General features: G+C 35.9%; 3 protein-coding genes and 1 long non-coding RNA gene across 8 annotated transcripts in view; 1 reads left to right on the plus strand and 3 right to left on the minus strand.

Annotated features, from left to right (window-relative positions):
- LOC112904995 lies at positions 1-623 on the plus strand. Its single transcript, XR_003231492.1, has 3 exons — positions 1-43; positions 150-274; positions 421-623. It is a non-coding gene; the product is annotated as an uncharacterized LOC112904995 (long non-coding RNA).
- Positions 624-809: 186 nt separating this feature from the next.
- Positions 810-9693, minus strand: LOC108736014 (gastrula zinc finger protein XlCGF57.1-like). 3 transcript variants are annotated; one of them, XM_018468276.2, is made up of 3 exons: positions 7721-8377; positions 1965-3735; positions 810-1489 (listed from the first exon to the last, which is right to left on the minus strand). In XM_018468276.2, the coding sequence occupies exon 2, from the start codon at positions 3672-3674 to the stop codon at positions 2013-2015; it is 1662 nt and encodes a 553-aa protein (XP_018323778.1). In that variant the 5' UTR covers positions 3675-3735; positions 7721-8377; the 3' UTR covers positions 810-1489; positions 1965-2012. The 3 variants fall into 3 exon arrangements, with proteins under 3 accessions (XP_018323778.1, XP_025832228.1, XP_018323776.1); XM_025976443.1 differs by lacking the exons at positions 810-1489; positions 7721-8377 and adding an exon at positions 9376-9693 and having other exon boundaries at positions 1916-3735; XM_018468274.2 differs by lacking the exon at positions 810-1489 and having other exon boundaries at positions 1916-3735.
- Positions 9694-17614: 7921 nt separating this feature from the next.
- The window catches only part of LOC108736012 (gastrula zinc finger protein XlCGF57.1-like), a 25680-nt gene continuing 15709 nt past the window's right edge, over positions 17615-27585 (minus strand). For 2 of the 3 annotated variants that reach the window (XM_018468263.2, XM_018468262.2), the window contains one exon: positions 17615-19624. In XM_018468263.2, the coding sequence (XP_018323765.1) occupies positions 17701-19572 (1872 nt within the window). In that variant the 5' untranslated portion in view covers positions 19573-19624 and the 3' untranslated portion in view covers positions 17615-17700. Of the gene's footprint in view, positions 19625-20064; positions 20305-27585 lie in introns of those variants that run through there. The other variant, XM_018468265.2, reaches the window with a different exon arrangement.
- The window catches only part of LOC108735989, a 4463-nt gene continuing 3669 nt past the window's right edge, over positions 26792-27585 (minus strand). The window contains exon 5 of the mRNA XM_018468237.2: positions 26792-27203. Coding sequence (XP_018323739.2) covers positions 26937-27203 — 267 coding nt within the window. The 3' untranslated portion in view covers positions 26792-26936. The remainder of the gene's footprint in view (positions 27204-27585) is intronic.

Below are 27585 nucleotides of genomic sequence, written 5' to 3' on the forward strand. Positions count from 1 at the left end.
CCCCGTACGAACTACTGTTTGACTAGCCTTGCCACTCATTCCGGTAAGTGTTGCTGAAAAGCTTGACTAACGTTCACTTTTTATGCATAGTTTTTGTAGAAAGTAGTATGTATGTACCTTTATAAGTATAATCTTTATTTTTTTTACAGATTTCACAGTCATTGATCATCGCCCCCCCCGTACGAACTACTGTTTGACTAGCCTTGCCACTCATTCCTATTAGCCGGACTGGACGAGCTGATCACTCGGAGTCGCGGGTGGAAAAAAAACAGAAGTAATGAATCATGTCCTATAAAACTGTATCTTTATTAGGAAGGTTTCCGATTCATCCGCCCATAATTAAGTACAATAAGTTAATTATTAATTGCATGAGCAGACCACTAAAATAAACAAATACTTATACAATGATCTGAATTTTAGAATTCAACCCCTTGATGGCAATGTTGATGGTAATCACGCGGGACGCGTGAAAGTCAGGAAGGGCCGTATAAGAACAGCGAGAAGGCATCCCGGTTCGGGCCCCGTTGTTATGCTAAGGCGCGACATCGGGGAACCACGAAAACTATCAACAATTAGCCAGAAAGGGAAAACAAATAGAGAACAGAACGGTTGTGCTAGCGAAGTGGTATGCACGTGAAAAATAATATATAATATATTCAATAAAATTAGTTATAAAGAATTAAAATTAAAGTAGTTGTGAGAAGGTGATAGATTTCTTTCATGTAAAATAAATACCTGTTAAATAAATATAATTACAATTAGAAAATTCATTACATTACAGAGGGAGTTTCTAAAATAAATAGCAATTTAAGAGGAGGTGATAGGCTACTATAAAACAAGAAAGTAAAGTAAATGTTTTGTGGTCCGAAAGTTTACCGTTTTCATGGAACATGTATTTGAATGTACAAGTAAGGGTCAATCCAGCACCGGTAAATCATGCAGGGAAATACAATACAATGCTTCGTTTGTATCTTCGTGGTCATGCATTATTGTTATTTGCTACATTAGAGTACGTGTGATTGACGATGTTGATGTTACAGACAACCTGTAGTAGTTCTTTGTTCTTTTAACATCGTTGTCATGTATGTATTCAGTTGAAGTCATTGGCAGCAGGTCAGGGTATCACTGCCACAGGTCAGTGTAGAATTGTAATTGTTACAATGCTGTTTAGTGAAGTAGAACTTTGTGACGTGATACATTAATTTTCGTTAAATGTGAATACAATGTCAATGCAACGATCGAATTTTGCAGTCATCGATATCACCAACCTCATCGGCAAACCGTCCTAAATTCAGAGATTGCGATAAACCGGCAATGTATACCCCACAGTGAGGGCCGTGGACGTCAACGACCGGATCATATTGTTGCTTAATTTCATACAAGAAAACCCCCAAAGTAGTACACGCAGAATAGCACGGATCCTTGGCTTCTTTCATGTTACGATGTGGCGAATTTTAAAGGAACAGTTACGGCATCTTTGTCATGAAACCTGTAATTTCGAACAATTATTGTAGTGTAGGCATGCGCGTGTTTAGTGATGTTCCGGGAGCAAAAACTTAATGAGCGTTCTTTTTAATATAGTTTCGGTGCATATCACGTATGTAAGTTGTATCGTCGTCGATTTAGTAATTTATCTAACACATGAAATACTTTAGTAGAAACAAATATTAACTGGATGGCACTACACTGCCTGTACTTGGATATTATATAAACTCGCTTATTAGGAGCTTTCGTCAGTAATTTATCGAAACGGCCTATAGGGCACTGAAGAGATCTAATGAGATCGAAATCGCGATCCACGCCTGGTAGTTTCAATAAATTTCTGACCAACAACATAATAAACGTTCTTATTATTATGGTTAGTTTTAATTTAGGGGTCAACTAACATTATGAAGACAGGGTAGGATGAATATCATTTAAATTTGTAGGGATATAAAATATTATTTAATAAAGCTAATACATACACTTTGACATTTCTAAATCATGTAACTTTAGAAATGAAATTTTGTTTGTTAGAACTCTATGAATTCTTTTTTAACGTTAAGGGTGCTTTCATCTTCATCTACTTCAGAGAAGGGATCAACGAAATTTTTGACAGTGCCAAAATAATCTTCCCTGGGCTCTTCTTTAGGTATGATAATTTTAATTAATTCGATAGGTTTCTTTTCATAATCAATAAGTTCATTGACAGTAATAAACGTTCCTTCTCCCTTAGTTTTAACAACAGGTTCAAAAGGTTTTACTGTTAACGAATCATCAGCGATATTATTTGAACGTCCACTAGTCTTCTGAAAACTTTTTGTTACTTCCATATAATCGGCGGAGTAGGTACAACTATAATTATTGTCTTCGTTGCAAGATATACACTTATAACTTTCATCTATTTCGATAGATCTCCTTTTATCTTTTATAGCAGGTTCATCAACTGGTGTAAAAACTTCTTCTTTAATCATCACAATAGGTTTAGTAATTTCTTCTTTTAATGGCTCATCAGTGATAATGCCTTTTGATATCTCCATTGTAGAATTATATTCAGAACAATTGCACCTCCTGTAATTTCCGTTGCAAATTACACATTTAAATTCATGATGTTTTTGTAAGCGTAATTTTAGTTGAAATTTGCAGACTTCACATTCGAACGGCTTCTCTGCTATATCGATTTTCATGGGTTGATTCAAATTGTTCTTATGAGAGACGCATGCTTCGCAGATACCAGATTCGAACGTCTCTTCAGTCGAATCGTTTTTCATGTGAACATTTATGTAATCCTTTCGTGCAATTTTTTTTTTGCAGCATATGCTTTTAAACTGCGTCTCAATCGAATGAGTTTTCATATGATCGTTTAAATGTCCCTTTCTTTTAAAGCTTTTCCTACAGGCTTCGCATTTAAACGGCTTCTCACTCGAATGGGTTTTCATATGAATATTTAAGTAATCCTTTCGTGCAAAAGTTTTTTTACATACTTCGCATTTAAACGGCTTCTCGCCCAAATGGGTTCTCATGTGAAAAATTAAATTGCCCTTTTGTGTGAAACTTCTTTTGCAGGCGCCGCATTTAAATGGCTTCTCGCCTAAATGGGTTTTCATGTGGACATTTAAACCATCTTTTCGCGAGAAGCTTTTTTTGCAGACTTCGCATTTGAACGACTTCTCACCCAAATGAGTTTGCATGTGTTTGTCAACAGTGCTTTTCTGAGAGAAGCATGATCCGCATATACCGCATTTAAACGGTTTCTCACCCGAATGTGTTTGCATATGTTTACTCAAGGTGCTTCTCTGAGAGAAACATGTTTCGCAGATATTGCATTTGAAGGGTTTTTCACCCGAATGGGTTTTCAAGTGATCACGTAAAGTTCCCCTTTGTGCGAAGCTTTTTTTACAAGCTTCGCATTTAAATGGCTTCTCTCCCGAATGAATTTTCATGTGAGCATTTAAGTAATCCTTTCGTGCAAAGCTATTTTTACAGGCTTCGCATTTGAACGGCTTTTCACCTAAATGTGTTTTCATGTGAACATTTAAATTGTCCTTTCGTGTGAAACTTTTTTCGCAGGCTACGCATTGGTGTGGTTTCTCGTCTATATGAGAGTATATATGCTCTTTAAGAATGTCCAATTGTACACTAACTTTACTGGAACCTACGGTCTTCGTATTCTCAACATTTTTCTCATTAGCCATTTCCGATTATTTCAAACACTTTAAGCAAATGAAATCCTTGCAGCTCACTGATCTGACGACGCTGAAACAACGCAGGCGTTTAGAAAGAGTGCATGGGCAATATAACGAACTTATTTGATATGCTCGAGTCATTTGTCATAGCATAGCGACCGACATCATGAAATTAATAAATAGACAAAAAAATTGGTAGGGCATCTTACTATGTACTCATAACATACCTTCAAGTGATGCACAACATCAAATTAAGAATAAAAGAGAAAGTTATAGTATCGACCAGCACTATAACCTAGAGAGCCATGGTCATAGGTGAAATTATTTAAATATTAAATTACAAATAACTATACATGAGACACTAGCATATCCGGCAGAGTTCGTTAAATTACATGTAGTATTTAAATTATATTTGAAATGCTAAATTCATTAATTAAACTTTAAAAAATTAATGAGAAACACCCTCAGGCCAGAGGAGTAAGTTAGTTCCTATATAGTACATGTGTTGTCAGCTTTCATTTTACCTCTAGCTGATAGAAGTGTTTTAAGTAGGTATTAATATTTATCAAGACTTTCAACTATATGCATTTGCTATTCTAAAATGTATGGTGGTTGCGTTTGATGTTTTCCTGTCAAAATACTCATTGTCTAAATGTCATTTTTATATCTGTACTAAATCTTTCCGAATTTTTAAATAAACAGTTTAAGTGAAGTCTAGAAACGCGGAATAGTTTGATGCCATTGTTCTACTATTCCTATTGAAGCGAGCACGAGCGTGTTTGTGTGCGATCGGGCACTCGTGTGTATGAACGGCTTATTGATTCGCCGATTAGCCGCGGGCGCCTTTCTTCATGTGCGCCGTATTTGTAAATGTGTGTGTCGTACCTGCGTTCTGGGAAAGCAGTTAAACAGTTCAAAGAAAAAGAAACTTTTCCAGACGTTTCAAGAAGATTCCCGAAATGAAACAAAAGAGTATTTGAAGGAAGAGACGATCGCTGAGAGGGAGTAGAAATAAATTGACTGTTGCATAAGTGAATCCAGAACTAAATTGACAGTGATAGTAGTGAAGCAAATAGCGCAGTGAATAGTGTTTTAAGTTAGTTTAAGTAAGTTAAGTTCTTTAATAATTAGTGTAAATAAATAGTTTTTGTCGTTATTAGTCTTAAGTTAATTTTGTTAAACCCACCAACATAACAACTGGTGTCAGGTGTGGGGTTGAGTAAAAGACATTACAATGGCAAAGAAGTTGTACGAATTAAAAGTCGCCGAGTTAAGAAGAGAATTAGAAGAACGGGATGAAGCGACAAGCGGTAAGAAAGCGGAAACGTTCCTTTTCGAAGACGAATTGTCACAAACGATGAAAAGTTTAGAAAAATTCGAACAATAGTAAAAGTTTAGAAAATAAATTGGAAGAAAATAGTAAAAGTTTGGATAATAATTTGGAAGAAAACAGTAAAAGTTTGGAAAATAAATTGGAAGAAAACAGCAAAAGTTTGGAAAATAAATTGGAAGAAAATGGTAAAAGTTTGAAACGTGAAACATGAAACCAACGGAATCGCTACAAGAATTCGAGGCCGATATTGCGAGACTGTCTCGACTGGCCAATCCTTATATTCCAGAAGAATTGATGGAAAGGTTGGCTATTACTGATGGACTTACGGGACAGTGACATTCAACAACGAATACGCCTTGACCGACCTACGACGCCCGACGCCAGCTGATGCATTGGCTCGTGCATTGGGGAACGAAACTGTTAAACGGATCTATAGAAAAGCAATGGGGGAATGGGAGCCGTTCTTTCGCAGTTACAAGATGGCCAAGAGAAGGTAATCGGCTATTTTAGCAAGACCTTATCAAAAGCCGAATTAAACTACTGCGTCACTAGACGAGAGATGGTGGCTGTAGTCAAAGGTGTAGAACATTTTTATAAGTACCTATATGGACGAAAATTCACCCTGCGCACCGATCATGCAGCTTTAAAGTGGCTTCTGAATTTCAAGAATCTGGAGGGTCAGGTAGCTTGATGAATTGAGAAGCTACAGGAATATGTTTTGACGTAGAGCACCGGCCTGGAATCGGACACAAGAATGCCGATGCACTTTCCAGAAAATCTTGTCAAACAGACTGCAAGCAGTGTGATCGAATGGAACAGAATGAAGGGGCAATTCGACGCATCACGGTAATCGATGAGGAAAGGTTACCTGACTATATAAAAAACGACGAAGAAAGCGACCCGGACTTGAAGAAAGTGATAGAATGGAAAAGAAACGGAAAACGACCAACGTGGCAGCAAATTTCTTCCTGTACCCAAGTAGTAAAATCGTTATGGGCTCAGTGGGGCTCAATGGTTTTGGAGGATGGCATCCTGAAGCGTGTTGTTGAAAGTTCAGATGGAGAGGAAGATAGGAAGCAACTGGTTATTCCTCGAAAGAAGGTTAGAGAGGTGTGGTGACCATTTTGGAGTAGATAAGACGCTTGGGAAAGTTTGAGGGCGATTTTATTGGGTGAACTGTAAGGAAGATGTCAAGAATTGGTGTGAGAACTGTACCACCCGCGAGTAATGGACCACAGAAAAGGCCAAGGGCGCCAATGCATCAATACAATGTCGGTGGCCCCTTGAGATAGTGAAGAGGATTAACGACGTGATCTGCCGAATTAAGAAAACTCCAAATGGGAAGCCGAAGGTAGTCCATTTTAATCGCTTGGCCCCATTCCCCGGTGCAAATGAAGAGGAGGCGCGGGCCAGATTATTAAGAACTATTCCTTCCGAGCCCACATTCGAAGAGTTCATGAAGGAAGGCCTCCATGTTAACATAAGATTTGGAGTGACGCGAGAAATCCGACGAGACCTCTTTGCTATATCTAAGGAATATTCTCTGACCCATTGCGTCTCAAACGATCTCAGAATGAACCGTGGTATCGCGACCGAGTTCAAACGCAGATTTGGTGGTTTGGAACATCCTGAAGACCAAGTACAGAAGGGAATAAGACTGTTGTGCCTGCCTGACGGACAACGCAATATCTATTACCTAGTAACTAAAGGAAGATAGTCTGATAACCCAACTTATAGAGACCTTTGGGACGCAGTAATGGAACTCTGCGGCCGTCTTTTGGAGAATAACCTATAAAAGCTGGCGATTCCGAAGCTTGGTTGTGGACTGGGCAACCTAGATTGGAGGATCGTACGGAACATGATCAATGTCCTGTTCCGTCGTACTGGAATAGACATTTTGGTTTGCAGTAATAACCCGAATCGGACCAATCATGAGAAGACCGTGGACTGTTACTTCTATTCCCGGAGTGGATGTCGTGAAGACGAGAACTGCAGATTCCGCCATGATCTTGCGAAACGATAAGTGAAAATGTTTCGGGACGAAACATCCTTAAGGGGGCAGTGTAGCGAGCACGAGTGTATTTGTGTGCGATGGGGCACAATATGAATTTAACTTTGCCAATAACCGATCGATTCATATTACAAATTAAAATAATTAAATTCACAGACAAAATTAAATTCTACATACAGAAATAAATATAAAAAAGTTTGTTTCAACCTATAACGTGAAGTGCTATATTTTATTTATATTCATAATTTTTTAACAGTATTCATAATGAACCTTCTTTTTTTATTATATTTTTATCCTAAATAATAAGTCACTAGGGATGGAGTAATGTAGTGTTGTTGTTTGCGATGTTTCTCTGTGGATGATTGTAAGTCTATGAATATATACCTTATCTATGAATACATTCATTTGTATGTGTAGTTTGTACGTTTAAAATGGTTGACAGCTCTGTAGTATATCATTAGTGTAAAATAAATAATATGTGATGTTTTTAATCTGCTGCTTAAATATTCTATGTTCAATAATCACACAAACATCCATAGAAGCAAACGCTTCTCGGAACTCGTATCAGTAAGAACTGTTACTATAACCAGTTAAAAAATAACAGCAGCTTGCTATCTAACAACCCATAACTACTGTCTAATTCCGTGCTTATTGCCGCGCTTTTGAACTGAATGTAAATAGGGTGTATAATTAATGAAGAAGAAAACATACCTAATGAGTATTTTTGCTGTGCTATGATGCAATTAGAACACAGTACACCTTAAGTTCTTCGACAAAATTATGTACAAAAGTCCACTTCATATCATGACTAAAAGACGTAGACGTAGACGTATCCACATAGATTACGTATCCAGTTATCCCCGAAGGGGCGGCAACAAATATAATATCGAATGATAAGACTGATAGAAGGGTAGCCAGACGACTTACATACATACTGACAAGTTGACTAGCTGATAACAAACTATCCACCATTGAGTTAACGATCCGCTGGAGTCTAAAAGGACCAGAGGAACAGTCAAAACGAACATTACCGAATATTGTCAAAGAGAATTTCTGTTTATCTTGCAATACTATTAACGCACTCACTTAATGCCTTGTAATTCTGCTATTGTTTTTAGTGTTTCAAATAAAACAAATGTCATTTTTTAAAGATAAACAAAAATTAGATGTGTAAGCATACATCCCTCTACATGTTTATGAAGTATTTGCTTTTAAAAATCCAATGAACGATATATTTCAAATATAAGGTAAAAACATACGTATACAAGCAGTTATACTTAGAATTATGCGAATTATTCTGTAAGCAGTGACGTATCTTAAAATTTAGCTTTCTGGTTCTGTTACGTTCGGCAAGCAAAAACATTATTTATTTTATTGATTTATGGTTTATTGTTATGTAACATTAATTCGACTCTCACGTTTGTTATTTTCCATTCTATGGCACAGTGCTATAAATTTTGGTGACCGACGTGATCGGAATGTACGGATCAGCGGTTTCAACTCTCCTGTCAAAATAGTTGTGACTAAACCTGGCAGATGGCGGAGCTTGCAGCGTTTAAAGATTTTGTAAAATGGGTTGCATAAGAAAAACAGCATTACGATCATAAAAAAGATTATCATAATTTTTATTTGCATTGCNATTCCGCCATGATCTTGCGAAACGATAAGTGAAAATGTTTCGGGACGAAACATCCTTAAGGGGGCAGTGTAGCGAGCACGAGTGTATTTGTGTGCGATGGGGCACAATATGAATTTAACTTTGCCAATAACCGATCGATTCATATTACAAATTAAAATAATTAAATTCACAGACAAAATTAAATTCTACATACAGAAATAAATATAAAAAAGTTTGTTTCAACCTATAACGTGAAGTGCTATATTTTATTTATATTCATAATTTTTTAACAGTATTCATAATGAACCTTCTTTTTTTATTATATTTTTATCCTAAATAATAAGTCACTAGGGATGGAGTAATGTAGTGTTGTTGTTTGCGATGTTTCTCTGTGGATGATTGTAAGTCTATGAATATATACCTTATCTATGAATACATTCATTTGTATGTGTAGTTTGTACGTTTAAAATGGTTGACAGCTCTGTAGTATATCATTAGTGTAAAATAAATAATATGTGATGTTTTTAATCTGCTGCTTAAATATTCTATGTTCAATAATCACACAAACATCCATAGAAGCAAACGCTTCTCGGAACTCGTATCAGTAAGAACTGTTACTATAACCAGTTAAAAAATAACAGCAGCTTGCTATCTAACAACCCATAACTACTGTCTAATTCCGTGCTTATTGCCGCGCTTTTGAACTGAATGTAAATAGGGTGTATAATTAATGAAGAAGAAAACATACCTAATGAGTATTTTTGCTGTGCTATGATGCAATTAGAACACAGTACACCTTAAGTTCTTCGACAAAATTATGTACAAAAGTCCACTTCATATCATGACTAAAAGACGTAGACGTAGACGTATCCACATAGATTACGTATCCAGTTATCCCCGAAGGGGCGGCAACAAATATAATATCGAATGATAAGACTGATAGAAGGGTAGCCAGACGACTTACATACATACTGACAAGTTGACTAGCTGATAACAAACTATCCACCATTGAGTTAACGATCCGCTGGAGTCTAAAAGGACCAGAGGAACAGTCAACAAACGACAGTCAACGAACATTACCGAATATTGTCAAAGAGAATTTCTGTTTATCTTGCAATACTATTAACGCACTCACTTAATGCCTTGTAATTCTGCTATTGTTTTTAGTGTTTCAAATAAAACAAATGTCATTTTTTAAAGATAAACAAAAATTAGATGTGTAAGCATACATCCCTCTACATGTTTATGAAGTATTTGCTTTTAAAAATCCAATGAACGATATATTTCAAATATAAGGTAAAAACATACGTATACAAGCAGTTATACTTAGAATTATGCGAATTATTCTGTAAGCAGTGACGTATCTTAAAATTTAGCTTTCTGGTTCTGTTACGTTCGGCAAGCAAAAACATTATTTATTTTATTGATTTATGGTTTATTGTTATGTAACATTAATTCGACTCTCACGTTTGTTATTTTCCATTCTATGGCACAGTGCTATAAATTTTGGTGACCGACGTGATCGGAATGTACGGATCAGCGGTTTCAACTCTCCTGTCAAAATAGTTGTGACTAAACCTGGCNTTCCCCTTTGACTTAGATCCATCCCCTTCTGCATGACGCTTCTGCAAAAATTTCGTATGTACCATGTAAACATTTTTATAATTAATTTTTCCTTATTTTTAGGTGTACCATTGTTACCAGAACCTATTATGAGGGAGAGGGGTTTTAGTTGGTAGGTCCTCCTGTTAGGGAATCCAACACTACCCAGTCGTACGGTCGGCTGGGTGTCTTTCGAAAATTTCCCCTCTCCCACGAAAACAAAAAAAAAAAGAAACGATGCAGTGACTTTTGCTGGTGTTCTTAGATGGACAGAATAACCATATTCTACTACCCACTAATTTGGAATTGTTTACAACCCCTTTTCTTCAATATTCAGTGTTCTGCATCAATTTCTGTCTGAACACGTAAGTTGCCACAACTTAACGATTTTTTACCTTCATTAATAATTATCTTAGTAATATTTAATTAAAATTGTGTTGAAAATGTTTATAGTACATTATTGAAAGGTTTTAGTTATCTACTGAAAGTTGTTAAAAATTTAATGTTACTATTAAGTTAAACTGTATTACTGTTTCTTCTATTTTGTGGCCTTTTCTATTTGGCCGATTGTCTGTTGAAGTTACATAATAATTTATTTTGTACAAGTTTATTTGTTACATTCAATAAATTTCTTTTACTATTCTTTCACTTATTATCACTTTTACACTTATAAATTCGCAAGTTTTTATGTTAAGGTGAAAAATGGACAAGTAACAATGTATTTCCTTTTTTACAAAGAAACAATGTGTTTTCTTTTATAAAAAAGGAAATTACATTGTTTCTTATCCATTTTTCACTTTAACTTGCACATTACGAAAAACAGTAAATAACTAGCACATTTAAAGTGCGCGCCTTTTTTATTTAGTTGTGACTAAACCTGCCGGAGGGCGCGCAAATCGGCGCGTTTCGAGTTGACCATCTATTACCCTTTGTGTATCTATTATCTATGGTACGGATCATCGACGTTTACAAATGGACATGCCTTAGCGGTCAGAATTGTGATACAACAAAAGAAAAAGATGGAACGAAGTTTCGGACAATATCCATCTCTCTCACGATAGTGCGTAAGCGTGTCATGAAAGAGATAGCACTAGTCCGAAACCATACGACATACGGCTAAAACACGTCCATTAATATATGTCTATGGTACGGATACACGACGCAAGCACATGTTGCCGACATCAACTTGCTGCGGTGTGCTATGGCGAAACTGCATAGTTATTTACAACAAAAACAATGTGCTTCGTAAATGTGTAGTTTATAGCTTACGCGCCTCACACGCTGAATTCAACAACAGACCCCAACAATACACCGATGATAAACGGCGATTCAACGACGCCGCAAATAGTGGTGAGGCCATAGCAGACGTAAAATTGCCGAATCCTAGACGTCATGCAACCAACGCAAATTTTTGCTGTTTAAGTAGAGACTTCGATTCGGCGAGCCTATATCTACCACCCGCTCCTGAGTACAGAGAGGACGTCGGAAAAGATCCATGAACTGTCAATGGTGATGGCGACGCTGACGTATAAGTTTAAGAGCTTTACGTCAGAAGAAAAAACCGCTTTAGAGACCACACCAAGAGCAGTAACTAGCGAGGTCAATCACTCTCCCAGAAGCATAAGCACAGGTATGTGTTACTACCACCGTAAGTTCGGAAACGACGCTCGCCATTTCCGCACGCCATGTACATACCTGCAAGGCCGGAAACTAGAGAGCCGCTGGTACGCATCGAGGCAGCAACCAGTGGGATAACCACATCAAAACGCCCAAGAAGACGGGTATACATTTCCTGATCGATTCAGGTGCGGACGTATCCGTGCTTCTCAAGCAATATGCCGAGAAGATGACCGCCAACGACAAAGCCTTATTCGTTGCCAACCAGACGAAGATCGGAATCTACGGAGAGAAGAGCTTGACCATGGACCTCAACTTGAGGCGATCATTAACTTGGAAATTTAACGTCGCTGACGTAGCACATCAAATACTGGGTAGAGACTTTTTGCACAATTTGAAAATGCTCCAAGATGTACGGCAGAAGCAACTGATAGACGCAACGACCAAGCTCTCATCGGTAGGATTAATCTAAACAATCAGGACACCCTTGGTGACTACACTCAGCAATGACAGTCTCAATACCACAAAAATCCATAAAAATTATTGTACTTACAAAAGACCAACGACTGTCGACAAACAGGAAAAGAAAACAGTTCGGTTATTCTCAGAACAGTATGACGAAGTATATTTATGTATTAACGATGCCGTTTCATTTTGCAGTAGACAAAACTGTAGAATCGATAAGTTCAAAATATTGGTTTTCATCTATGCGCAAATATGTAAAAAATTATATTAATTCCTGCTTAGGATGTTTACATAATAAAGTGCTTTTAGGTAAGGCACCTGGTAGTCTATATCCCCTTGGAAAAAACGCCTGTAAAAGTGTTATGAAATCTTGTATCTTATACTAATGGTTCATGGCTTTACGGAATTTGTATATTTAAAGGCATATGAAAACTGGCCCAACACTAAAATTTCTAGATGAAGTAATAGATAGGTATGCTGCGACCGTGGCACGACTTTTACGAGCAAAGGTTTTAAGAATACTGTTTGACATTAGGCAGAGAAAGGTCTAGTCCAGGGGTCGGTAACCTATGACCCGTGGGTCACCGAGTGACCCAATAGGTTATTTCAAGTAATTATAAATTTTCAGTATTTTGAATATCTAAGAATTGACAATTTTAATTTAGAAATGATTGATTTTAAAAGTTCAACATTATGGAGGGATACATTCAAGAAATTGTGGAACGATTTGGAAAATACAGAATTATTTTCTCATGATATCAACATGTTGGGCGCCACTTCCTACTAGGTTTTCATCATTAAAAAAAAATTGGCTTTGCCATTTTGTCCACATTTGGGTCCACTTATAAATGTGAGCAAATATTTTCATAAATGAAATTTATTTTAAGCAAAAACAGGAGCAGGTTAACTATTGAAAATTCAGATGCTTGTGTTCGACTTAAGACGACTAACTATAAACCAGACTTGACTAAATTGACGTCACAAGTTCAACATCAGGGGAGCCATTGATATCGTAGAGAAAGTTTATAAATAAAGTTTATTCAACTATGTTTGTAATTATTTTCTTAATAAAATATATCTTATTATTTACTAAAATGCTGTTTTAATATGACGATATCTCTGACCCAAACGTCTCTTTAATACTCGCATTTTGGTTGATTTTGACCCGGGGCCAAAAAAGGTTGCCGACCCCTGGTCTAGTCTAACACATGAAATACATAAGTAGCAGCAAATACCAACTAGATGTAGATGTACACTTCCTGTTCTTGGATACTATATAAACTCGCTCATTAGGACCTTCATCGGTTTAGCCAGTGATTTATGGAAATAAATAAACGTTCTAATAAAAGTAGGAGGTAAATGTAATCAAGTCCTATTCTATCTAAATTTAGTACCTACAAAATTTTACATATAGAAAAAAGAAACATTTACAAAATATCTTGTGATTCTTGCGATGCTTTTTAGAATGGAAAAAGTGGTAGAGCTATTAATATCAAAATTAAAGTGTTTAAAATACATCGACAAAAAGACACAAAAACAGAGTATTGTATTCTCCCAATTAGATTTAAAAAATATTGTTCCTTGACGTTAACGAAAACACAAGGTTGTTTCTCCTAGAAACTTCAGAAATTAAGAGCCCCCATTCGCAATATGAAATTACTCAACAGCCAAATGTTTGATTATAGTTGCGTGGTGGAAACAGGATACTTATTAAAAATCCATTCTAGTTTTAATTTTCCATATTTACGTTTAAATATGTTTTACAACTACCTTCCATAGTATATTTATGTACAGATCCTTTGTACAGACTTTTAAACAGGTTAATGCTAAAGAAACATTTCCTAGATAACGTCAATAAATTGATTTAAATCGTTTTAAATTTATTGGTGACATTTCGTCATCCTTATATACAGGGGACGGCGTAAGGCGGTGGGGGCGGTTCGCTCCGGGTATCAAGCACTGAGGGGCGGCAATAGTAGAAAGAGCTATTTCCTACGCAACTGAAAAATGTGGACATTTCGATCGAAAGAAGAGGAAGGAAGCAATTCTGAAAACGTTTGCCAGGAGAACTAGCCGAAGACGCTGTACTAACATTGAAAGAAGTGCTGTACAGAGCTATGTTTGAATGTCTTGATAGATTTTAAAAAGATCTTCGTGAAATAGTTCCAAACCTGACAAAAATCTATGACGAATTTTCAGCAGACGACATTCTTATGGAGACTTTACGACTTAAGCACCACTTGGAAGCCGCCAGCATTTCTAGTCCAATGGACTACCTTGAAGTTTCCGAAATACATGCAAAATGGGATTATTCTGAGTCTGTTCCGATTCTAGTGCTGTGTTTAAGATTTTAACTATTTGTGTTTCGATGTCTTCTTGTGAATAAATTTTCTCAAAATTAAAGTTGATAAAATCTTACTTAAAATCCACAATGAGTCAAACGCGACTTACCAATCTTTCCATATAATCTATTGAAAAGGACAGAAAGGTAAATTTTAAACATTAATCGGTGAATGAGCATCATCTAGATAATTGTAATTTTATTAAGGCAAATTGTCACACCACCACACCATAAAGGTACTGCCAAGGCGCGTTACCTTTTTACGGGTGATCGTAAGAAAACTCATAGGTATGAGAGGAACCAATGTTCCCTGATATTTCCCGCGTACTACTTTGGGGGATGTTTTCTACGAACTCCAGGATTTCATCTTCTACAGCGGCGATATGGTTCGAACGTTGATGCGCACGACTCTCAAATATAGGTTGTACTTTGCGGATTTCTTGCAATCTCTGTACCGCATTTGAAATAGTTAGCAGGTGTTGAAGTCTTCGCTGAGGATGTCGATAGCTGTACAACTCAATTGTTGCATTAATGTTTCATTTACATTCAGGATCATGCCACAAAGTTATTATACGTATAAACTAGTACCTTTCAATGAATGGTAATATTTACTTCATGTAATCACATAACAAAACGTAGGGATACTAAAACTGTCATAATCATTTTTAGTGAAGAATTACTTTGTTATTATCAAAAAATACATTTGTACAATAAATTATTAAGCTTTAACACTTTTCACTAGGACAAACAGTTCATTTGATCAACTATTCCTGGTTATTACTGACCATCTGACAAATAGATTAAAGCATGTGTTTTAAACTTATAAATTTAGTTCCTATATTTTCTCTATTTAAAATTAATGTGTAAAATAAAAATCAATACAATTTATTTTTTCACAAATAAAATTATTTTTATATTTCAAATAAAAAAGTAAAAAATGTTTGAAAAACTTACCGTCTTATTACAAATAATGCAAAAAAGGTGTTCACTATTAATAATTTTAATTAAAAAATTAATTTCTGCGTGCAATCTACTTTTTGAGCTATTTTAACTTTTCAAATATAACGTTTGGTAGTGATTAATACACTTCAATACAATAAGAACAAATGATCAAAAATATTATGTCACAATCTTTAAATAAATCAAATTATATCTGAAAATATATCGAGGGCAGGACCGTAATATTTGTTTATAACCGAATAACAAGTTTGTATCACGTAAGAAACGGGAATGCCCAGAAAATTCCGAAATTACCTCTACAGAAAGAAATTCGCAGTTGTATGGAATGCTGTTCGGCTAACGTGAACCAAGCGAAACTTATCACCCCGTATTGGCGGTTGGTGGCTGAAACTACGTAAATATTGTAGCGAGTACGAGTGTGTTTATGTGCGATCGGGCACACGTGTGCGTGAACGGCTTATCGATTCGCTGACTAGCCGCGGGCGCCTTTTTTCATGTGCGCCGTATTTGTAAATGTGTGTGTCGTAGTGCGTTCTGGGAAAGCAGTTAAATAGTTCAAAGAAAAAATAATCCGGATGTTTCCAGAAATTAAACAAAAGAGTATTTAAAGGAAGAGACGATCGCCGAGAGTAGTAGAAATAAATTGGCCGTTGCAGAAGTGAATCTAGAAATACAGTGATAGCAGTGAAATAAATAGCCTAGTGAATAGTGCTATATCAACAGTAGTGTAAATAAATAGAATAATTCATAACCTAAGTTTAGTAATAATTTAATTAAGTTCTTTAATAATAATTAATGTAAATAAATAGTTTTTGTCGTTATCAGTCTTAGAAGTTAATTTTGTTAAACCCACGAACATTACAGTATTAATAATAATATGTATTCCGGAATATCAAGCGAAGATAATGTATTCGCACGCAGAATATGATAACATGGTAGTCACGTACAGACGTTTGCTTGGCACCGTACCGAGTGGGGTGAACGCCAACAAAGATGACAGATAGATACTGACAAAATTGATTTGCAATCAATTGAAGACAATCGCAATCTGAGTATACGGGTAATTGCACGGCAAACAGATATTCAGCGTGATAGGGTGCGGCAGTGTCCTTCTATGTCCGTGTTCGCATACGAAACTCAACCATTATAATTTTAGTCATCATCTCATCACTGTCAGAGTAGTTAGGGCTTTCGGTGAGGTCATTACCCCCATATTTTTGTATATCACTAACTGCGTGGTGCGATATGACTAATTCTATTTTTTTTATGTACCTTCTGCCTTAATTTTGCTGGAGTACTGATCAGACATAGTCAGCTTGCACAGAAAATTAGACAATTTCAAAAAACTTAACAACTATTTTGATGAATGTGAATTTAACAGACATCAATTTCTTTTTGTAACAAATGAATCTAACCTAACTAATATTATAAATGTGAGTTTTTTGTTACCTTTTCACGCCTTAACTACTCAATTGATCATTGTGAAATTTTGTAGACACATTGTGAGGGGTATAGAAAAGGATATAGGGTACCTTTTATCCATCAGAAGAAAAAATACTATTCCCGAGGGATAGAAAAATTAGTCTTATGTGGTTGTCAATGACCTTTGACGTATTTAGAACATCAACGCGAGCGAAGCCGCGGGTGAAACCTAGTATCTAGTGTATAAATAGCTTTTTAATGTAAAACGCATTTACTAAAGTTAGATTGCCCATGAGAATATTATTTATTTATTTGTTATTTCTTGTTAATCATTAGAACGGCAGTTACATTTTTGGATTTCTTGTTTATTTTTTTCGTGCAATTTATTATTTCGTTCGTTAAACAATATAATTTTCATCTACTTAAGAATATTACCGTTTTTTGTTGATTTCATTACAAAATTGGTCTCNTTCTATTTCACCAACCAACCTTTTAATTCGGACAATGTTAAAAAACATTCTGTGTAGAACCATATAATTATATGAAAGATACAATTAAGGTTTGTATGCTTGGTAAGTAATACAAGTTTATTTGCAAAAAAATAACCAACATATATTACGATTTCTAAATCATACAGCTGTATAAATAGCATTTCAATTGTCAGAATCATGATTCTTTTTTAACGTGAAAAGCCTTAGTGTCATCATCAACTTCAGCAGAGTTTTCACAGATTTCAAAGTACTCTTCCCTAGGTTCTTCTTTAAACACAGTAATTTCACTTAACTCTATAGATTTCTCCTTAAATATCACAACAGAATCATTAGCTGGAGCGAAAATTTCTTCTTTAACCTTCACAACGGATTCTTCAGTTGACGTCTCATCGCAATTAGTTGAAAATTCACTGGTTGTTTGATAATTAAGAATACTTTTAGTCACATCCACATAATCGTCGGAGCTACTACAACTCTTAATACTCTTATCGTTGCAAGATAAACACTTATCATCATCATCCAAATGGGTTTTCATGTGATCATTTAAATATTGTTGTTGTGCGAAGCTACTTCTGCAGACAACGCATTGGAACGTCTTCTCGGTCAAATGAATATGCATGTGTTGGTTCAAGTGATGCACACGAATAAAACTTTTTCTGCAGATACTGCATGTGAACGGCTTCTCGTCTAAATGGGTTTTCATGTGATACTTTAAATTCTCCCTTCGTGCGAAGCTGTTATTGCAGACTTCGCATTTGAACGGCTTCTCAATCAAATGGGTTTTCCTATGACTGTCTAAATAATCCTTTAGTGCAAAGCACTTTTTGCAGATTTCGCATTTAAACGGCTTCTCAGCCAAATGAGTTTTCATGTGTTTATTCAGCTTGCAGTTATGAACAAAGCTACTTGTGCAGATGCTGCATTTGAATGGCTTCTCGTCCAAATGAGTTTTCATATGATCACTGAAATAATCTTTCCGTTTAAAGCTTTTTTTGCAGGTTTCGCATTTGAACGGCTTCTCGTCTAAATGAATTTTATTGTGAACATTTAAATATTGTTTTCGTGAGAAACTTTTTTTGCAGACGTCGCATTTGAACGGCTTCTCGGCCAAATGAGTTTGCATATGTTGATTCAACTTGTACTTAATAATGAAACCTTTATTGCAGATACTGCACTTGAACGGCTTCTCGTCCAAATGGGTTTTAATGTGATAATTTAGATACTCCATTCGTGTGAAGCTTTTTTCGCAGACATCACATTTGAACGTCTTCTCGGTCAAATGAATATGCATATGTTGATTCAAGTGGTGCACACGAATGAAACTTTTATTGCAGATACTACATTTGAACGGCTTCTCATCTAAATGGGTTTTCATGTGATAATTTAAATACTCCCTTCGTACGAAACTGTTTTCGCAGACTTCACATTTGAAAAGCTTCTCGTCCAAATGGGTTTTCATGTGACTATCTAAATAATCCTTTAGTGTGAAACCTACTTTGCAGATTTCACATTTGAACGGCTTCTCGGTCAAATGAGTTTTCATGTGTTTAATCAGCTTGCAATTATGAACAAAACTACTTGTGCATATGCTACATTTGAATGGCTTCTCACCCAAGTGGGTTTTCATGTGATCACTAAAATGATCTTTTCGTCTGAAGCTTCTTTTACAGACTTCGCATTTGAACGGCTTCTCGTCCAAATGAATTTTGATGTGAACATTTAGATATTGTTGTCGCGAGAAGCTTTTCTTGCAGACGTCGCATTTGAACGGCTTCTTATCCAAATGAATCTGCATGTGTTGATTCAAGTGGTGCATAAGAATGAAACTTTTCTTGCAGATAGTGCATTTGAACGGCTTTTCATCCAAATGAGTTTTCATGTGATAATTTAAATACTCTCTACGTGCGAAGCTCTTTTTGCAGATTTCGCATTCGAACGGCTTCTCGTCCAAATGAATTTTAATGTGAGCATTTAAATATTGTTTTCGTGCAAAGCTTTTTTTACAAGTTTCGCATACGAACGGCTTCTCGCGTAAAAGGGTTTGCATATGTTGATTCAAAGGGCACTTATGAACGAACCAGTTCTCTGACCTGACGACGCTGAAACATAACACAGGCTTCTAGAGGAAATATACGTAACGTAGCGAATGAAAAATGTATAGAATTGACTAGAATTAGAACTCACTCGTGCCGTAGGTGAGAATTCTACCACTGAACAATTTGTTTTCTTGAGAAATTATATTCAACTAATTTTAAATAATCAATTACAAACGTATAAGACACTGATAAAGTTCATTAGGTTCGGTGAAAATGTTACCTCTATCGAAAACAGAAGGATATTTTTACAAAATTTCAAAAAAATCTAAATGAATTATTTCAAGCAAACTGGATGCCAATTTTTCTTTCTAATTTGTGAAAATACGGTATGCTATCGACTAATTGTTAAACATAGAGTAAGACATTAACCATTGTTATACTAGGTTTTTCCGAAATAAGTAGCAAGTATCACAGGATATTAACTAGATACAATAGGTACTCACATGGTGAGTAAAGCAGCGTAATTAAGGGACAAAAGGATAATCTTAAGAAAGCCAGAAGGTACAATTCGAAGCCGGTCCTGAGGAAAACAGGTATTAGCACAGTCCTGGGAAGCACAGCCATTTATACAGTGACTTGCGATAACAACTAAACAACCACATTGATGAAGAATAGCTTCATACCATGATACTACAAATAAGAATGTTTAGACGCCCTTTACGATACAAATTAATTTTGCTTGCTATTAATAAAAAAACAACCCGCACACACACACACACATTACAGTAAATATAATTAACAAAAAATTCTTTTAAAGTGTCTATTAATAGTGATTATATTGATGATTCTGTGACATACGAAGTTGAGGCGAGAGGCAAGATGATCGTTGTTATACTTCGTTTAGTTTCTCTAGCTATGTGACCTTTAGTTTGACCGGCGCAAAGTAGAAAAGAACAGCACTAGGCCAGAAAAGGAAGGAGACAACTCTCGGCCAAACTCTTAACCGATGAGGAGAGTATAATCCGTACAGTATTGCACGGAAAACTTGACCATTTTATTCACTACAATTGAATTGCTCAAATGTGCTGTTATTGGTACCATTTACTACTGAAAATATCAACGAGATGTTTATTGAAGATATATTAAAGGCTTTAACACTTGTTTTCGACTCGCACTACTATTCATGATTGAACAAAACCTTTGGCACGTACTGTATGAAAAAGTATGTTTAATGAACAAGAATCGAAAGTATAATGAGCCTTTTCTCCCTACCTACGGGTTTTCCAGCGCGCATCCAAGACATCGGAAGGGGCACATCGGTAGAGAAAGTAAATGAAGTATAGCAATATTTTTCTTCGAGCGTACCCGAACTTTAAAGCAAAACCGTCTTTTGCCGACACCCCTGGCGTCCTCAATTATACAGCGAGCGGGTTGGGACGTTTTTTTTTCTAATGTTTGCCGGTTGCCAGTTGTTTTCCGGCTGTTTTTGTTGTAACAAGTCATAAAATTAGTTAATTGCTGCCTTTATGGATTAAATTTTTAATACGATAATAGTAACCAGACAACATTTTTAATTCTGTTTTTTCTGAGATTTTTTTATGTTATGTGGATAAGTGCTAAACCTTGTAAAGGACCAGGAATCAAAACGAATTTTCCGTGCTGTATTTCCAATTTTGGTTTTGCTTATGCCTACCGGTCACGCTACTCTCCTTTATTTTGCAACAAACTCGCCAGTCAATTATTATTGCTTTTATAACTTATGATGAAGGAGCAGAACTAAAACTGAACAAAATTAAGGAAAGCATGTATTTTTTCTGCAGATTTTTTTAACAGAGGTTAATAGAACTTTAGATGCGTGAATCCAGGTATCACAATTGGGCACTGATCGGATAAAGACGCCCGTAGTCCAAGCTTCTTACCACAAAGTATTTTCAATATTAGGTAAAAATTCGTAATCGGGCACTGATCAGGCAAAAGTTGCTGTAGTCCAAACCTTTTATCACAAAAACCTTTTGCCACAAAGTACTTAGTACTAGATAAAAGTGCGTGACGCACTCGTTTTCACAGGTTTAGACCTTGAATTCGTGTCCTGTAGTCACGACTGCACTTCAGACTTTTTGAACAAAGCCGATTATAAAATTAATCAAATATCCAAGGTGACGTTTCAAGAGGAGGCGGTTCCAGAAGGAAATCAACGACAGCGCCCAGGCAGTTAATAAACTTTTCATATAAGTTTTTGAACTAGTTCTAGTTCAAATCTGCAGCTGAACAAATACGCAGTTGCGGCTTTTCCTGATTAAATGTTTTAAAATTTAATAGCTGTCTGGTGTAAATTATTTTTATTTAATCATACTTACACGCTATCACAAAAAAGTAGACTACAATTAATCAGCATTTTTTATTTAGGTCCACACTTCTTACCTTGTTCTATCAAGCAAACCTAATTCTGAATTCTCATTTAAGTTCATCAGAGGAAATTTCAGACCAAGGTTCCTCCGCAGAAAATGTTTCCGAGAAGAGTTCGGAGATAGACCTAACCTTAAGTGTTTGTTTCTTTATCCAGACCTCAGGCTTAATAACTCCGAGAGAGACAACCCTGTACAATCTTGTCCCAAAAGTGACACTCCAAAAAGTGGAGGTTGGCAAATCCACATTGCAATTATAGCCCTAACCTTCTACCACCTATTTGTAGGTGTTTATACTCTTTGACCTGCATTACATTCACCTACCTTCATCATTTTGAAACTGTAGGCAAGACCTTTATCATAAAGATAGCAATTTCCTACATGATGTCTGGTTTTCAGGTTAATCGCATCAAGTCAATGAATTTACTATAAAAATGCATTGCAAAACTACGCTTGTCTATCTGCAGAAGCGACCAAAAATTATAGATTTCAATAAATATATTTATTATCTTTTAAACTGCAAATTGTCTGACAAAATTTTCACAAAATTGCAGTAGCTTAAAGAGCTACACTTCAATGGGATACGAATTTAAATTAGTACTCTTGGCGCTGGACAAGTTTGTATAAAATGCTGGAATATAAACTATGATACACTCGCAGTAGCATTATGTAAGATAGACAGACTTCGTATTACGCAGAATCTATCTATTCACAAATGTGGTCTTGTGATCCTGTACAACAAACCAAACAAACAAATAAGGGCTTTATCTCTTCAACGTCGCCAAAACTTTTTTGAGCACTAGTCATGGCAATTAAAACTAACTCTGGAAGCCTGACTGATGCAAGACCTCTTGACAAGTTTTTAACGACCTGTTAAAGATTTTCAAAGAGACTTTATCCCGGGGTTGCGCTGAAGGACGACTTCACATCACCCTCCGTTACCCATACAAGATCCAACGGCGATATACCACGCCAAACAAACCTAAGGCCAAGTTCTCAAGGAGTTTAGACAAACCCCAGCCATCTCCAATAAGTAAGTGGCTTGTTGGAAAGGGGTGAGGGGTAGACGGGAACAATATTAAAGAACTTCTCCACCTGAAAGATAGTCTAAGTCAAAAGGACCTTCTATTTACGGTCACCATCGCTTTCTTACTCCAATGTTTAACACATCTAAGACAAAATGGAGCCATATGATGATCAAAATTGAAACAACGGTAATATTTTCAGACTTTATTCTCCGATTTTTCTAAATGAAAACCTCAGAGGGTGGTTAATGCAACACCCTTCCAGACGCAAACGATACCACAATAATGCTCTGAAATCATTCACAACATTTAACGTTCACAGTTCTTCGGGTTTGAATATTACACTTTTCTCCAAAAGATAACACGATTCCTAATTCCCATTCAAATGCGTTAGAGGCGTTTACCAGGTTTTTCCCTTACTTACAAAAGGTAAAGTTTCCTTCTGGACAGACTACCGTAATCTTGGTTATACATAGAGTACACAAGAATAGTAAACCCTTTCTTTCTTTCGAAAGAAATCTTTTAGACAAGACTTGTACCAATAGAACTCATTTCCAGTCGTTTTGCGTCAGCCTAGAGGAAGTCATACTCCACTTAAAATTAATAACTCGCAATTATCTGTCCTACTTTTCTATTTTATAACAATCATAGCATAACAGAATTATTAGAAGAAAGTTGTAGGCATTTTTAATGCACAGGTTTCTAAGTCAAAGTACAATAGACCTCGTATACCTCGTGAAACATTACGTGCATGTCTTGCCGCAGTTTTACCGCTTATTTAATGAAGCAATTTCAATAAAAACGGAGGAAAACCCAGTTTTTAATATCAATTTTGTAAACATTATTAAAAGCACCTTTGCTAACGAAACTATACTTTAACCAAAGCACTTTAAACCTCTACTAACCCATTTTATAAAATCCTTGAAATTTTTGGATACGTAAGGGTTAGCTAGTTTTAAAATACTGAAATATTTTGCTACACTTGTGTACGTAGTTAGCGAAGTGTGATTGTTACCTCGCATCAATCACAGCATGTTGCCTGTTTGATGTAGTTTTGGTGTACGGGCTACAATTTTGTGCTGCGCTCCATTCTTCAGCTTTATTCTGAATTTTAACCCGTTACAACTCAACTAATCGATGAATGTCTTATTTATCAATGAAATTAAAGTTTCTAAATGAAACATTTAAAACAATTAAAAAAATACAGTAGTAAATCAAATATAAAACACAAAATTGCTGTTGCTAGCACTGAATACATTCTTTGATTATTATTACTTATTCTGGGCAAACAACAGAAAATAACCGTGATATTGTACACAACGTCAATCTCTAAACAACATGCTTCTGAAATAAGTGGCGAACTTGCGGGAGGTAACAGAACACTGAAAAACATGAAAATTAAGTAAATATTTGCAAGTCGGAAAATTCGTCGTTTTCGAGAAAAAAGTATTTGAATGCACAGGCAAGGACCAATCCGACCTGGTAAATCACGCAGGCACAAACAACAATGCATCGCCACATCTTGTAATTAGCAACATCACTGTTGTATTTCTTTTCGATGTTTATGTTAAAGCTAACTTGCAGCAGCTATTTGTTCCTTTAACGTTGCATCGATATAATCAGCAACGACTTCCTGATCATAGAGGTGTCTAAAAATGTGATACGGAGATTACGAAAAACCGGCAATGTACGGCCTACATTTGACAACCATGGGCATCGACGCCCAATCCATATAGCTGCGTAGAAGACAAAATCCTTAATTTCATAGAAGGCAACCCTCAAACTAATCCGGATCTTGACTTCTTCGATGAGATTCTATGAATCAGCGCGTGTATCAAACGCCAGTGCACAACACTCATGACCTGCATGACCGTGTGATGGTCACTGCAAAGGAAATACACCAACTGTCGAAAGTTTTTGCGCGACACAGAAATAATTTTTGGTACACGTCTTGAATCATGTCTTCACTTACTTATGCTTACGTCAACCTCATTATCATAAGGTCGTCAGTCCTAAGAGTGGTTAGACAGGCACCTCCACACTTTCGTATCCTGAACCAATCTTATAAAATGCTTACGTGGCTTACATTTTTTTATATTTTCTAAATGGTTTTCTCCTTTCTTTTGTACATGTTAAAATATAATTTAAGCGCTTTTATCAAGGACGAACAAATAAAAATACTTATTAATTTTTATTGTAATGGGTCTCAATTGTTGCTGATGTTTACTTTAACTGCGCAACAACCGGCAGTTTACATTCTCCATCGATGTAGCGACTGAATTCATTGCATAGGTATAAACCTACATTGTCAATTGAAGCTTAAAATCGGATTCGGATCCTTACAATTTTTTGTCCCTTAATCGTGCTGCTGTACTCGTCATGCAATTCCCTATAGCTTCTAGTTGATACATGACAAAGCTTGGTTCTTTTTTCATAAACACGCTGTATTTGTTCGTTTTTACCATGTATGCATTTTTATACACTTTATTTTTGATGAATTTTACTCAATGGAAATAATGGAAAGGGTAGCAATATAATAAAAATTAACTTAAGTAACATTTATACACAAATTTATGCAGCATACTTTTTTTTTTCTTCAGTATTAGTTCTGGATATCTATTTATCTACACAAATATAAGATTCTAGTTCATTAAAGGCTATTTGAGTTGAATCTAGGTTCACCTTTGCACTATCGGAAGGCACATATGACAAACTATTAGTTTGCGGATACGTCGTAAGCGCAACAGGCAGTCCGTTCAGTGGGTCGGCAAATTCTCATCATTGGACACTTTTTACAGATGCAACGTATTTAATAATATACTTTGAATTTTAAAAAAAAGTATAGAATATGAAGTTATATACAGCTATACCAATTCGATTACTAAGTTATTTTGAGATAGCAGGTAAGTAACAAATTGACGTTTTGAAATCTTATACTTAAAATCTGGTAAGTTCTGAAGCATCTATTACCTAAATTGCATCAAATAAGAGTTGTTTTGTAAAAGAAAATATTCTCAGACCAAGTAGTTAAGTTTTGGTAAATACGATATATCCAAACAAGGGGCAATAATTAACCGTCGATAACAAGCACGTTTAAGTGATAATGGACACCTAACAATTGCTAGGTAAATTTCACTTGCCAACTTATCAGTGAAGAAAACCTCATTTAAAGCCGTTATAAAGTTATAAATGGGTCATTTTATGTTTAAAAAATAAAATATATTCATTTTATGCACCAAAAACTAAACAAGTTTTGATTTTATGCAAAATATGTAATTTCTAATGTGGGTAATCGTATTACAGCCCATTTCAAGTATCCTTCGTTTAGTTTCTCTAGCAATGTGACCTTTAGTTTGACCGGCGCAAAGTAGAAAAAAAACAGCACTAGGTCAGAAAAGAAAGGAGACAACTCTCGGCCAAACTCTTAACCGATGAGGAGAGTATAATCCGTACAGTACTGCATGGAAAAATTGACTATTTTATCCACTACAATTGCATTGCTCAAATGTGCTGTTATTGGTACCATTTCCTACTGAAAATATCAACGAGATGTTTGTTTATATTTGAAGACATCTTAAAGGCTTTAACGCTTGTTTTCGGCTCGCACTACTATTCATGATTGAACAAAACTTTTGGCAGGTACTGTATGAAAAAGTATGTTTAATGAACAAAAGTCGAGAGTACAATGAGCTTTTTTCTCCCTACCTACGATTTTGCCAGCGCGTATCCAAGACATTGGAAGGGGCACATCGCTAGAGAAAGTAAATGAGGTATAGTTAGAATTGTGACCTTGAAGAAATCTGCGCGAAGATAGAAAGAATACACACTAGGCGTGAGCAAGACAGAAATACCTGGAACAAGCTTGAATGAGCAGAACTCTCGACTCATCGTCGACTCCTACTTCAATAACCAAGTCTTCAATTACCCTATCGATAACTGGATCTTCTAATGTGTATGCATCTTCTTGCTTAATAACTTTTTGAACACTCTTTCCCATTTTTCGATAGAGAAAAATTCTTCACAAAGTTTTTTTACGTCACCCAAGTTAAAAGACACATTGCGTTCTGTAACAAAATGTTTTAGAGCTGCCCAAACATATTCAATGGGGTTTAATTCTGGATGATATGACGGTAATCGTAAAACATCATGACCAGCTTTTTGTATTATTTCGTCGATGTCGTAGATTTTAAACTTCAGCAATTTGATACAATTCTACTTTAGGCATACTTTCTTCGACATCTAAATGTCTTTTTCGTAGCCAATTCTGCATCTTTGTGTTTAACGAGTTCGAATTAGGGCACTTTCTTTTCGAACGTTGCGGTACGAGGCATTGTCAATAACTACAATTGACTGACAAATTAGGGAGCAGTTTTTCTTGGACCCACTTTCGGTAGTTGTTGTAGTTCATGTTAACATGATAATCGACTGTTTTTAAACCTGACTTGTAAATCAGACAGGCGTTTTCTATAAAAGCCATCTTGCCACCAGCAGGAATAATAATTAATCGACTCCCTTTTGCTAGTGGTTGCAAAAGGCCTTCTGAAGTATCATCGGCTCATAACTTTTTGGAAGCACAATTTGAATATATATATAT

Source organism: Agrilus planipennis, unplaced genomic scaffold, assembly GCF_000699045.2.
Source record: "Agrilus planipennis isolate EAB-ADULT unplaced genomic scaffold, Apla_2.0 scaffold75, whole genome shotgun sequence".
Taxonomy (NCBI): domain Eukaryota; kingdom Metazoa; phylum Arthropoda; class Insecta; order Coleoptera; family Buprestidae; genus Agrilus; species Agrilus planipennis.

What these genes read in the sequence shown, in the direction of transcription:
- LOC108736014 (XM_018468276.2), bottom strand. Translation starts at nt 3,674, where the DNA reads ATGGCTAATGAGAAAAATGTTGAGAATACGAAGACCGTAGGTTCCAGT.